Here is a 15,383-nt window from a genome sequence, read left to right on the forward strand (position 1 = left end):
ATCCATGGTCCCAAATAGTAGCCCCTTACGTCTAGGTGGCGATATGTCTTGTTAGGAGTGAACGTGAGTAAAAAAAACAAAAGTTTAAATTGAATCACCCCCTCCCACACACACACACACTCCTTTTGCACATTCCTGTCTGCAGAAAATGTATACATGGAAAAATAAATTTGCAATAGATATCTTGCGTTTTTATTTAGTCTAATTCATTGTGTAATTAAAAATTTCCTTTTTGTTTTAGGTTTTCCGTGCAATTCAAAAGTCCAGTATGGAATTGTTACGTGTGATTGAAAAATATCAAGATAGGATTTGCGGTGAGTTCATTCCTCCTTTTTTAGCTAAACATGATTTTTATATCAAAGATATTATTCAGTATTAATTAGAAAATTTGTCTGAATTCAATGTTCACACGATTCTAGTAAATTTTTGTTTCTAACTTGAAATTCTTTGTTTTTTTGTTTTTTTTGTTTTTTTCTTCCTTTGAAGATTGTAATGCTGGGTATGGGGCAGCCAAACCAGCTGCCAACATTGCCCCGCTTTTTTATTGAAACCAACCAAGAGCTCTTTTTAGTATCCTTGCTGTTCCCTTAAGTGCAATTGTCTGAATCTCTTTTGCACTTGGTTCACCAGGAATATTAGTTAGGTAGGACTTTAGGTTCTTCTTCATAAGTCCTGTGGCACCTATGATAACTGGTATGATCGATATCCCCTTTAGGTTCCAGTTTCTTTTCATATCATACATGAGACCTTGGTATTTGGTCTGTTTCTCTCTTTCAGCTCTGTTAAAACCGCTATCATTAGGAACACTCACTTCAATCGACCTTATGATCTCTGTTCAACTTTCTGTCAAAAGTAATCGTTTTTTTTTTTCTATCTTGTTTGATTTTATTTCATGGTAATGGTGTTTCTATTTCCTGTTAATTTTTGTTAATGTTGAAGAAGCTTTGTTACATGCAAATACATACAAAATATATATTTGCATGTATTTTCAAATTATATTTTGATTGCTGGCATTACTTTTCCTAATAGACTTGAATGCTAACAGGTAGGACCACCTGAAAACTTTAGACTATTGTCAGTTCAAGAAAGGAAGTTGATTCAAAGATTGCAGGAGATTAAATGACTTACTGGCAAGATAATTTTCCAATGAAGGATTGAAAATTTAAGTAAAAAATTTTTTGTTATAGTTTTAAAGGTTAAAAAAAGCTTCCAAATCTGTCTATCTGTATGCACAATGGCCTCTATCAAACTACTGTCAATTTATAGTCTACAAAGTAATGCTGGAGAGCTATATGTTTTGGTTTCAATTCTAGCTGATGGCAACCAAGTCATATTTTTATTTTTTATTTTTTTAACTTTTAAAGTCACTATTATATATTGGGTACAATATAATAATCAGTAGGGAATTGGCTCTATAATAAACTAGCAGGACCTGTGGAAATTCCGCAGCAGACTCTTTGTTATATATCGATGTTAACATTGTGTGAATGTCCAGCATAAATGGAGATGCCCTGATATTATTGTAACTCTTTTGTTGAAACTGCAAAAGTATTTATTTAAACTAGCAAGGATGCCTGGCATAGCCCCATCATAAGATACGCTTAAATATATTTTAGTTCATGCAGATTTTGTATATATTATTATAGTCAATTTTCTATTGATTCTTCTATACTATAAAGATATGATTTCAAAAATAAAAAATATATATTCAAATGAATTGGGTGCATTATTTGAATCGAAACCAAAACTTATGAAGAATTTTTGGTAAGATTATTTATTACAATGAATGGAAGTGACGTTTCTGAATTGTTTAGATGAGGCTTGATTATTCGTATTGAATTCATCGGACTATTGTTTTCATCTTGAGTGTGATTCTCACAATATTTTGGTTGATGTAACCTCTGACCTTCTACAGGTGTATCTAGTCGAACTCTGGAATGTTTCTGTCGAACTCAGGAATTTGGACAGAATTTCAAGCAGAACCCTGAAATAACGCACTTGCATCCCAATTAGCAAGTATAATGGAGATGTTGACTTTCTGTGTAGAAACTACACACTTTGTGATCAGATCCGATATATATCGGCAGGAAGAAAGTCTGGCAATGGGACCACAATTGTCTCCAGTACTGGCCAATGCATACATGGAATACTTTGAGGAAATAGAATTAGGATCAACACCACTAAAGCCAACAATGTGGTTGCGATATGTAGATGATGCATTCATACTCTGACCCCATCAGGAAGATGTTTAAACATTACTAGACCATGTGAACTCAATCCGTCCAACTATACAGTTCATGATGGAAAAAGAACATAACAAATTATCATTCCTAAATGTGCGGATAACCTGAACTGGTCAGGGGTTTTGTCATCTGTATACCGAAAGCCAACTTTCACAGTAGAGATGTACTGATTAATCGGCAGATAATCGGTAATCGGCATAATAGGCCACTTTGCCGATTAATTGGTAATCGGCAAATTTACCAATTAATCAGCCGATTACTTTTCTCTTTCCTATTAAATTTAAATCATTTCATCACTGCCAAGTAACTCATCAGATAGTGTTGACACATTAACATAGTAACTACTAATTTAACTTAACATTTAATTAAACAGGGTTCTATGAACAAATTTATCTTTAGTTGACCTTTGACAACTAAATATTTTCGTTTACTAGCCAAATAGAAAAGTTACTAGCCAAAGCCATGTCATTTTTGGAATATGACATCTTCGTTCTGTGACGCGTATGTACGTAACAAAGTTTTTTTGTAGTTTTTAAATAAGTTTAATTCTAAATATACAACAAATTTTATGTTGATACTTGAAGGTATAAACATAATTTCTTCAGATATTTTTTTAAACGGCCTTTGTTAAAAAAAAAAAAAGTACATTGTTCTGTTAAATTTTTTATTGTTTAAATAATTTAACTTTGTTCGTTTTATTAAAAAAAAAAGTTGAAAAGATATTTTTCACTCTGTTTGGAAGATTGTTGGTGAAAGAAATACAATCACCAAAAAATAAGCATTTCATTATTTCTAGTTGCCACTTTGAAAAATCACTCACAAATGCAACTGTTTCACTCGCAATGTAGAGTCCTGTTAAGTGTCTGGCCACTATTCTGGCTTTTTGCCTTTATTAACTAAAATTACAAAATGCGAAGTATAATTTCCTATTCTTAAATGAATATATTTAAATAATTAGATATATACTTAAATAATTAGATATATACTTAAATAATTAGATATATACTTAAATAATTAGATAAGAAAAAAGAAATTACAAACCAACTTCAAAGTACAAATTTTAATTCTAATCTGAAGTTCTGTACCTGCTTTACTTCCTCATCTATTCTTGCTACTTGTCTCCTCTGCTCTCATAGTCTCCTCAATATTTAGAGTTGAATACTTTTAAGTTGTAATGTATAAACATTAGAGTTTCTCTATTCTCATGACACAGCCTGTTCTTCATAGGTTCATACACATAATTACCTATACTAAATAGCTTCTCACTCTCCATAGATGAAGGTGGTGTGCTTAAATATTTTGAAGCCAGTTTATTCAGCAGTGGTAAGGTCTCCCAGCACTGAAATGGATCATCATTTCTTGCGAGTAGTTGTAAAGCTATGTAATGGTCAAGTTCTTTTGTGCAACCATAAGGGATTTATTGTGATTCTTGTATTTCTGTTGTAATTGCAGTTTCCAGGTTTAACTCTGTTTCTACCTGCTCCAAGTTTTCATTTGTTAGTGTAGGCTTATTTTAAGCTAATTCATCAAACAGGTTTGAAAGAAATACAGTTTTACTTTCACTTTGATCTTATTGACCCTCAACAGAGCTTGATGAAGTGTATTCTGCTGATTCTACTTCATTATCATTAGTAGAAAGTAGATGTAGAATCCAATTCTTAGTGTTTTCCATGTCATTCTTTTAAAATTTGAACCTTGGATCTAGGAAAGTAGACACACACAAGTTTGTATCATTTAGATAGGATGGAAATCTTGTTTTCATTGAATTGTTCAACAGTGGTAAAGATTCTACTAAAATCAGAAATATCAGAATTAGATTGGACAGCTTTTGAAAGAAATAACCTCAAAGCTAAATTGTAGGTATTATCATTGATATGGTGGAAGTTCTGTGACTTGCTTTTTTGGTTATTTCTTCAAATGGACTCAATAGCTGCACAATTTTTTTAAGAAGTCCCCATTAGTAAGCTGTTGAGGTAGAAATCTTATAGCGTCGCAAATTGTTGTATGAAAAAAACAAAAACAAATAAATCTCTTATTAAAAAATTCTGGTTTGTGCAAATCATTCTGTTTCACATATATTACATGAAAAAGTCCTTTCCGATTAATGTTTACCAGTTACAAGATATTCTTTTATTCTGAAAAACAGCCAATTTCGTTTGCTTATATAAAAACATTAATCAGGAAGGACTTTTTCTGGGCATTCAACGTGAAGCAGAACGGTCCATACAAACCAGAAATAAATCATTTGTAAACAGTCACAGCATTAACTTCAACAAAGCCAATACAAAAATAAAATAATGTTAAAACAATAAAAATCAATAGTATTTATGCTGAGAACTTTTTGGAAACCCATTTCTTAACATGTGGAGGAGAGGATATTTTTCTAGCTAGTCTATACTTTCACCTAACAATTTAATAAACAATACAAAACAAATGATTTGTGCCACAATCATTGAAAAAGGACAGTTGAAGTTTTTTCTCTGTTTGTGTTTGACTGGGGAACGAGTTGAGAGAACCACCTCAAATGGAGTAATGTGATCAGTGCCGAGCAAAGAATTCAACAGAATCACAAAGAAATACCAATTGTATAAAAAAAAAAAACTTTATCGTTGATAATATGCAGCTCTTTTTTATTAAAATTAAATTGATGTTGAACATATACGTTTACTTAATTACATCACCATGATAAAGAAAGTGAAAAATGCTACATAAAATTATTACGTTTTCTTGGGGATACTATTTAAGAAATACATGATATAGCATTCTACAATATGTGTAGATTAGGCATACAATATTCCAGATCTATATATTTTAACAGTTTTTGTGATGTGTGATTTTAAAATTAGTTCATGTTTGACATTCGGTACTTTATTTCCACCACCAAAATTGAATATATCAGCATTTTTTTCAAGATAATGAAGTAAATTGCAGTTGGAATTGTTTAAAGAAAATAGGCATAATAATCATTATGTATAGAATTATATTGAATGTTCATATTTACTGTGATTTTATTCAGTTTTATTTGATGATACTTTAAAAATTGTCCATCAGTGGAATTTTATCATAAATGCTCACTTTTCACACCCTAAAAATGAAGGCCGAAATTGAATTATAAATAATTGTACTTTTACTTCTATTTATCTTATACTCCAAGTGATGAAAACTTTTTTTTCTGACATTTTTACTGGCTTTTTGTTAGTTGCTTTCAAAGTTGCCGTATTGTAATTTATATTTTTTTTCGTGCTTCTTCACCCTCAGCAGAGTAGTGTATCCTGCTGATTCTGTTTCATTATCATTAGTGGAAAGTAGATGTAGAATACAATTCTGCATGTTTTTTTTATGCCAATCTTTTAAAATTAGTATTTGAATCATGGGTCTAGGACAGTAGACATACACAAGTTTTTAGGTAGAATGGAAATCTTGTTTTGATTGATAACCTGAATTGTTCAACAATGGTAAGAAGAATTCCACTAAAGTCAGAAATACTAGAATTAGATTTTTTTTTTTTTTTTTACACAGTGGTCACCACTTATCAAGGCCCGGAAGCCACTCAGGGATAAGGGTTATTGCAAGTACATTACATTAGTGTGGAGATTTGATGAAGTGTTTACTTAAGGGGGCGGTTCATTAGGAATTTGTTAACGTTGGACTTGAACACATCCAAGTTGTAGTCAGGTGGTAAGCAGGCAGACGGAACAGAGTTCCACAGGCGTGCTGTTCTAAGAAAGAAGCTTTGTTCATGGAATCCACATTTTCTTTTGACAGAAATGACCCCCGGGCTAAATTTGTAGGTGTCATTGATATGGTTAATGTTCTATGACTTGTTTCTTTGGTGATTTCTTCAAATGGATTCAGGAATTGAATATTTTTTTGAACAAGTCCCCATTGGTTAGTTGTTAAGGTAGGAATCTTATCAACAATGCACATTTGCAAGAGCTTTTCCTTGTTCTTAATTTATTTTCAGAATACAATATGCTGAATTCCACCATGTGTTCACATCTTAAATGAGTTCGTTTTTTTTTCAAAAGTAAGCTGATCCTGTATTTCAGTAAATTTGCTAATTGCTAATAGAAAGCAATTCAAGTGAGAGACTGTATTTCTGTTAAATTATGTAATGGTTGTCTTCACAGACTGAGTTACAATGTAGGAAAGTTATTCTAAATCGCATACCCTGACACCAGCAACCATATTTGTTCTCTCTGTTGTTGCTGTCCAAATGTCTGTAGTTCATGAAATGCTGCTAATTTCAGCAAAAGACATTTTTGGAATTTTTGTTTTGCTTTTGTAAATATATCAATAATTATTTTATAGTAAAGTACTTTTTTAATGGAATGCTGCAATTTGAACAAAGTTTTGCAATAAGCCTATCAAATTCAATGTCAGATGTTACAGAATATGGTTGAATATCAACAGCAATCATTTCTCTTATCAGATAATGGATCTCTTGTGACCTATGCTCATTAATATTCCAAACTTTCTTTTTGGCTAATATTGCTTCTATAGTAGTTTGGTGTTTCGATTGTGGCTTGTAGATATTCCTACTTGTTCTTAGAATGTCTGTCCCTGAATATTCATTGTGCTTTTTCTTATCTGCAATTTTTGTTTCTTTTGAATGAACCTTTCTAAAATGGTTTAACATATTAATTATTGTAAAAGTTTTTATTGATTTGCCACCCTTTGATGTGATGGTTCAACATAACTTGGTTTGACAGCTGAATTCTTATTTTTGGGATTCACATCAAAATACTACCAGTAGAAACTGGTTGCCATGATGGTTGAAGGTTATTGTCAGTATTTAGTTCATTTTTTACATATTTAAATTATGTTTGATATCTAATTAGTAATTTATCTCAATAAAATATACATTACCTAAACCAGAAAAATAAAAATATATACGTAATGATAGCAAGAGCCCAAAAATGAGGAACAAGAGTATGACTGATGAAGAATGCTTTATTTTCGGTTCGCACATTTTTACAATTTACTGTACAATTCCTCAACATGAAAACTGCAAGATAAAGTAATAATTTTCTTTGACAAATGATTTAAAGTATAAAATAATAATGTTAATTTGATAGGAAGAGAAAGGAGGGAAATTTTCCATATGTTTACATTTATTTGCCTCAAATTCAGTGCAGTTGTAAAAGTCTACATGTTAACAATGCAGCATGCCTGTTATTTGATAATATGCTGTAGATAATGAATGTCTTCGATAAATTTTCACTGGCAGTCAAATAAAGGAGTTAACTTGTCTTTGTTTATGATATAATTAATATTAGTATCATTTATGACAACAAAATGTTCTGATAAATCAGCATTAGAAAACCTATTACTTGGCTGATTAATCGGTAATTGGCCAATTTGATAATCGGTACATCCTTACTAGACAGTATCTGAACTTCAACTTCCACCATCCATGTAATGTAAAGAAAGGAATCGTTTGTTGCCTACAACACCAAACAAAAGGAATATGTAGTAACAGCAATGCATATCAAGAGTAGATGGACAGTTTAAGGAAAACTTTCCACCGAAACAACTATCCAGAGAGTATGACATCAGCTCCAAGAAATCTGGACCAGACACAATAAACACAACTTAGAAACTCACCACAGTTTGTATACCATATATGAACGTGTTGTCTGAAAAACTTCAACGAATATTCGTAATCCATATGACATCAGGACAGTATTTAGGAGTGATTCAACTCTCAAGAAACAGCTTGTGAGAGTCAAGCCCCCTACACTAAAAATCATGACTAAGAACACTGTATATTAAATCCCATGTAAATGTGGAAAACTATACAACTATGTCGTTCAATAAAAGTACAGTTAGAAGAACATTGAAAAGCCGTCGTATGTGAGAAATTGAAAAATCAGGTATAGCTGACCATATCTGAAAAGAAAAGGGGAAAGCATCTACCATTATGTGACAAAGTAAAAATTATAGACAGAGAAGAATGGTGGAGAGTAAAACGACTCAAAGAAGCAGCACATATGCTGGGAGATAACCAACTGCTAAGTAGACCTAGTAAATATATATATATATATACACACACACACACACATATATATACACACACACATATATATATACACACATATATATATACACACACACACATATATATATGATGATTGCAACGTCTTGTCAGGCGAATGCCACTCCCTCAGATACTTAAAAGTCTATGAGCCCAAAAATGACTTTCATTGCCACAGGACCATTTTAATAGACAAATGTCTGAGGGAGTATCTATACACAGATGATGTTACAGAGTTTTAGCTTTGTATGACAGCTAAATCTCTCTCTCGGTTCAAAATGTTGAGATCCAGCAACAAGCAAGAGCAAGATAGCCAGCAACAAGTTAAACTGCAGACCAGTTTAATGCAGGTACTGGTCTCCCGCTTTATGGATTTGCTTCTCCTAGAAAGGTTGCCTTCACCATGGCTTACGGGAGCCCTCTCCACCCCAACACACATATACATACACACAAACACACGGTGCTAGTTGGCCGTTGACCCCGAAAAAGGGTTCATTCGCCCTTTGGAAGGTCTTGTTTTTAATCCTTCAGGTAAACTAGCCACCCTCCTCACCAAACAAGTCTGGTGGGGGAACCAGGTTAGTTGCCGGTGACCTGACCATGAGGCAGGTAGTACTGGGTTACATGGTACCAGTAGCATATGACAAGACCTGACACACAAATATATATGTATATATATAAATTCATATATATACATATACATACATATATATATATACATATATATCTATAAAAGTGAACGTGTGTGTGTAGATTTCCCTATGCAATAACTCTGTCAATTTTTAGTCTACAGACTCGAAATTTGATATACAGGGTATACAGATTTGGGAAAATCTATGTGGTCAGTTTTCAGCCAGACATTTGGCTGTTAAGGAGTCAAAGTTCAACGATTTGACCTTTGAGAACTCTACCAAACTCCTCCAATAATTTTGGGTCTAAACACTTAAAATTTTGGATATAGGTTCCTTGGACATGGATCTAACTTAATAACTTGATTTGAGCCCAAAACAATGAATGTTAAGGGGTCATAATAGGTGTCAAAGTTTTAAAAAATTGACCGTTTTTTTTTGGGGGGGGGGTTGTTTTTTGCTCAGCATACACCTCCAAACACCCGGGCAACGCCGGGCACCCATGCTAGTATATCTATAAAAGTGAACGTGTCTGTGTGTGTACATTTCCCTATGCAACAACTTTGTCAATTTTAAGTCTACAGACTCGAAATTTGCTGTACAGACTACTGAGATTTGGGAAAATCTTTGTAATCCGTTTTTGGCCAGAAATTTGGCTATTAAGGGGTCAAGTTCAATGATTTGACCTTTGAGAACTCTACCAAACTACTCCGACAATTTTGGGTCTAAACACTTGAAATTTTAGATATAGGTTCCTTGGACATGGATCTAACTTAATAACTTTATTTGAGCCCAAAAAAATGAATGTTAAGGGATCATAATAGCGGTCAAAGTTAAAAAAAATTTGACCTCTGCGGTCTCTACTAAATTACTCAGACAATTTCTGGTCTAAACATTTTAAATTTTACATAAAAGGTATTCAGATACACGGCAAACTTTTGCATTGGTTTGGGTTGAAAATTTTTATTTACCAATAAATAAATGTATGTATGTCTGCCCAACACTTTCAACAGAGGCGACAGATTTTCTCAAGATCAGTATCGTTTTGAAGTTCGACCTTTCAGACGACAAATATCGAAAAATTGGCTAAAAACATTAATATCTTCACCTTCAACTGGGCACTTTTCTACAGGGGGGGGGGTCGCTTTTTTTGCTGATATTTTTTAACGTCATCCTCTCCTTTTGATTGGCTAGCCTTAATTTTTTTAAAATGTCACTTCCGGTTTGGCGGTGGTCATAACAGCATAGACATCAGGTTTTTTTCTCCGTTCTTTTCCTCCTTTGCGGTATGGGTTTGAGCCTGGCTTTCTACTATCACTTCTTTTCTTTTTTTTTTTTTTGCTCAACATACACATCCAAACACCCGGGCAACGCCGGGCTGAAATGCTAGTATATCTATAATGTAAAGCTGAACGTCTGTGTGTGTGTTTGGTCACGAATAGTCTCCTATATGGTTGGCTATTGTAGAAAACTGATCACATATAATGATAGAAGATGTATCAAGACACAGGAATGGGTATGTTTGATCTGGCATAATTAAAATTGTAGGGTCTGCATACGCACCTGGCCCACAAAGTATGGAAATAAAAAATTAAAAAAAACGTTTACAAGTGTTTTTGATATAGATGTACATAATACTTTGAGAAGTATGTTTTATCTTAAATAGGGATGGTATAATAAAATTGTGGGGTCTGCGTTCGCGCCTGGCCTCCATAGAATGGAAATAGGCACAAACTTTAATAAAGACTTTTCATATCTATCTGTGTAAGTATTCTTTGATAATTATGTTTCAGTTTGAAGAAATATGGTATAATAAAATTATGGGGTGTTCGTTTGTGCCTGACCTCCATAGAATAGAAATATGTCACAAATTTTAACAAGATTTTTTAATATAGATCCACAGAATATTGTGATAAGTGTTTCAGTGTGAACAGGTATGGTATAATAAATTATGGGATTTATCTATTTTATTTTTACTTTCATTATATTTTGCTTTGGTTTTGATACCCCCAAATTCAAAGCTATCTCTTTACAACCCTTCCTTTTCATAACCTATCTTACTTTCATAAATCAGTCCATTTTCTGTAGGGTGTTTTTGAACCCAGTCAACGACGGGTACTTTTGCTAGTATATATATATATATATATATATATATATATATATATATATATATATATATAATCACCCTATCTTTTGATTCAAACAAGTAGATAAAAAACACATTGTTTCAATAACTGTATTTAATTTTATTTCCTTTTTCAATGTTTTCTTTTTTAAAGATATGCTATTTTATGTCACATTGAAATCAGTTTGAAATGTTCAATAAAAGTCTCGTATCTTAATTGTTAGTTCATGTGCTCTACTTATAAACTACTCTTTTCAGAAACACAAGCATTAGTCTTGTTCTATTTGCCCTAGTTGTCCACAAAACTAAGCCGGCAGCTAATTAGACATTTAATAGGTCGTAGTTAATACTTATGTGTTACCAATTATATGGGTGGGGTGAACAATAAACATCTATAATAATGCGAGATAATGAGTTTTTAATTTCTGCGATTTTCAACAAATGAGAAACATTTTTTCACATATAGCTTCTCTTTTGGAAGTGGTATTTTATTTTGAAACTGATGAAAATAGTTTTTTTATGATCTGAGGTAGTAATTGATTTGGTGTAAAATTTCTTAGTTCAAATCCAGATTTAGAAACTATCAAAGAGAATAAAAAAAATTATGAATCATTTATTTATTGAATTATTATAAATCTTTGGACATCTTTTAGTTTAATCATGTTTTAAAAAAAAAAATAGGCAAGAAAAAACTTGTATTTCATTATTATACTAAAGCTTAATCAACGTTTGTTTCCTTAAAGCTTATTGTTCTATATATTTTAATCGCACAAAATACTCTGGTGCTCACATATCAGGCTGTCTGAAGATACTGGATTCCTGACCTAAAATGAACCATGAATTAATGTTATTTTTTCCTTTCTCTTTGCAAAACTCAATCATGTTCTGCAAAATCAAAAATAAAACAATTTTTCTCTACAAAACAATCAAACTAAACACCATGAACAAATATTTGAAGATACAAAATACTTGAAGATAAAAACTTTTTTTGAATTATTAGATTCAGCATTGAGTAATATGACAAGCATTGATATACCATAAAACAAAACAACCAAACCAAACTCCATGAATAAATATTTGAAGATATAAAGAATTTGAATCTTTTCCAAAATGATGAGATTCAGTATTGAACAACCTGAAAAGGGTTGATATACCGTTAAACAATCAAATCAAACCCCATGAATTTTAAGATATAAAACACTTGAAGCATAAAAACTTTTTCCAAAATTACTAGATTGAACATTAAATAGCCTGAAAGGGCTGATATGCTGTAAAGCAAAACAACCACACAAAATAATTACTAAAATATTTTTTGGTACTGGGATTGAGTTATGTTTTTAAAAAATCAATTTTAATTGTTCTAATTTGCTGTAATGTTTCCGAATTTTTTAGATGAGGATTGATTATTCGTATCATTTGGATTAATCAGACTACTATTCAATGTTATCATCTCTAACCACTGCAGACCCATGGCGTAGTGGTTAGAATAATTGGAAAAATCATTTGTAAAAGTGATATTCCTTTGAAGGTTCAATTCTTAGTATGGGCGACCAAAAAATACATTTGCAAATTACTTAGAATTTCTATCCAGTTATGGCTGACGGAACAAGAGTATGTTACCCTTGTGAAGTAAATAAAGGTTTCCCTTGGAAATTCCATTCAAATTCCCAAGTTCGACAGAAACATTCCTGAGTTCGACAAGATACATCTGAAGAAGGTCGGCAGTTTACATCAACCAAAACGTTGTGAAAATGATACTTGAGATGAGAACAGCAGTTCGATGAACCCAAATAATTTGCTGTAATTTTTAATTTGCTAAACACCCCTTTTCTTACAAAGTTTCTGTCTATTACTCTCACCCTCTCTTAGTGAATATTTTTTTTTAATCTTTATTTTATACAGTTTCTGTCACTCTTTCTCTCTTTCTGCTGATGTTGTGGCCTTGCAGGCCGGTAAGAGTCAAGACAAACATGGAGATGTAATTAGCAATAAATGTATATTAACAAAAATGTGCTACAAAAGTACAAATTTGGATATTAGGGCCGTTACTGTCATTAATTGCTGCCACATGTAACTACATTTATTTTCTCTGGATAAGTCCATTTATTCATGTAATAGGTAGATCAGATAACAATTTATTAGCAATCGAATAATAATAAAACAAACTATAACATATAAGATTTAAAATAGTTGAATCAGGAATATCACTGTATAGACCATAGCTGGAAAGGAAAGAGGTATGAGAGGGAAATATATAAAGTCAGAGAGAACCGAAAAACTAGTTTTTAATTTTGTCCTTTTCTTTTAACTATTTTTTAATTTAACTGGTTTTGAGAACTTACTTTACCGGGGGTGGGGGTAATCCTAAGGACTGTCCTATCTCTTGTCGAAATGAGGTATGGTTTTTGTTCCTCCCAAGCATTACCTCTTACTTTGAGTGTGAAGTTGGTTTATTACTTGTCTGAGGTGCCTGTATAACATTTCATTTATGCCGTAGAATCATTGTTGTTAATGTTCCGTACAGGTCAGACGGAAGAGATGATTTATACTGATGATTTAGTAGTTGCCTGTAAAACAATGGATGACCTACTTGTTAAGTATTTAAATAGTTGGAGGAATGCGATGGAAAGTAAAGGTTTGAAAATGAATGTTACCAAAACCAAAGTGATGATCTGTAGTTTTAGTAGTGTTAGAAAGCTCATAAAAAAAGAAAAAAATTCCCTGCTCAATTTGTGGAAAGGGAATTTCGTGCAATTCAAATTTTTGTGGTAACTGTAAGCATCAGATACAGAAGAAGTGCAGTGGCATTACTAGTAAGTTGAGAGACGATAATCAATTTGTGTGCAACAAATGTAAGACAATGGAGATGGATGAGAACTCAGCTGTGAAGAAAGTATATTTATATAATGAAGCTATTGAGGTTATTGAGAATTTTTGTTATCTTGATGATGCAGGGTGAAGCAGGTGCTAATGTGATTGCAAGAATTAGGAGTGGATGGAATAAGTTAAAGGAACTTCTGCCATTAATACACAGCAAAGCATTATCACTGTTGACCAAGGGAAGATTCTCTTAGACATGTGTGTGCAGTATGATTATATATGGAAGTGAAATCTGGCCAGTGAGTTTTGAGGACATGTGTTGCATGGAGAGAAATGCTATGAGAATTCTATGTTAATGTATCATTTGAGTTTTAAAATCAGGATTAATTCTGATTATGTCTGAGAAAGATAAAATCTGGACAGTTTAGGGTGATGTGTGTAGAAAAGTAGACTTTGATGGTATGGTCACATTGAAAGAATGGATGAAAATGCTTGGGTTAGTAAATGTAGAACAGTTGAGGTAGAACAGTTTACAGGGGAAGACAAAGGCAAACATGGGAGGGAGTGATAAAAATGGACCTGGCCAGAGATAGTTCAGTTTAGAGTCAATTTCTAAAAGCTGTCCAACAAATGTGATACTATTTGGACCCCCCCCCAAGTGTTAGAAATTAAAAAGTTTAAAAGCCCAGTACGTCCGAGGATGGAATACTGCTGCCATATCTGGGCAGGAACTGCTAAAAACAGCCTATCCTGCCTTGACAGAGTACAAAATAGACTTTGTGGCTTAGTGGGGGATGCCCTTTTCTCTACCCTGTAACCTCTCTCCCATAGAAGAGACGTTGCGAGCCTATCCTTGTTTTATCGTTATTTCCATGGCAGGTGCTCGTCTGAACTCCAATCTCTGGTCCCTCCTCGCCAATCTTTCACAAAAATCACCCGTCTAGCTGAATCCACTGTGAAAAATTTCCCCCACTCTTTATCTGTGCCTAAATCAAAACGTAGATTCCATGAACAAAGCTTCTTTCTTAGAACTGCACGCCTGTGGAACTCTGTTCCGTCTGCCTGCTTCCCACCTAACTACAACTTGGATGTCTTCAAGTCCAACGTTAACAAATTCCTAATGAACCGCCCCCTTAAGTAAACACTTCATCAAATCTCCACACTAACGTAATGTACTTGCAATAACCCTTATCCCTGAGTGGCTTCCGGGCCTTGATAAGTGGTAATCACTGTGTAAAAAAAAAAAAAAAAACTATAACAAGAAAAGAGGAAATAAGTTGATCAACAGAACAAACGTTATAGCAAGTGAGTTTAATAAATAGACAATGAAGAGAAAGCTATTCACCAAGAAACACAAAAGAAAATTAAAAAAGAATTGTTAATCAAGGTGTGGCAGTGATACAGACAAAAGACTGGACAGTAGAGGTCAATATATTTAGAGTTAGTTTACGGATAGTTTTAAGATTGGTAATGAGTTTTGTGACAGTTTATGACAGTAGCAGTTTATGAGCATCTTGAGTTTATGACAG

At 32.9% G+C, this 15,383-nt stretch overlaps 1 protein-coding gene across 8 annotated transcripts in view; it reads left to right on the plus strand.

Moving 5' to 3' along the window:
- Positions 1–15,383, plus strand: part of LOC145303422 (islet cell autoantigen 1-like) — a 166,675-nt gene that overhangs the window by 91,773 nt on the left and 59,519 nt on the right. For all 8 annotated transcript variants that reach the window (XM_080144759.1, XM_080144754.1, XM_080144756.1 and 5 more), the window contains exon 4: positions 242–314. In XM_080144759.1, coding sequence (XP_080000885.1) covers positions 242–314 — 73 coding nt within the window. The remainder of the gene's footprint in view (positions 1–241; positions 315–15,383) is intronic.

Source organism: Euprymna scolopes, chromosome 19 (genome assembly GCF_053919585.1).
Source record: "Euprymna scolopes isolate OS-2025 chromosome 19, ASM5391958v1, whole genome shotgun sequence".
In the NCBI taxonomy this organism is placed as follows: domain Eukaryota; kingdom Metazoa; phylum Mollusca; class Cephalopoda; order Sepiida; family Sepiolidae; genus Euprymna; species Euprymna scolopes.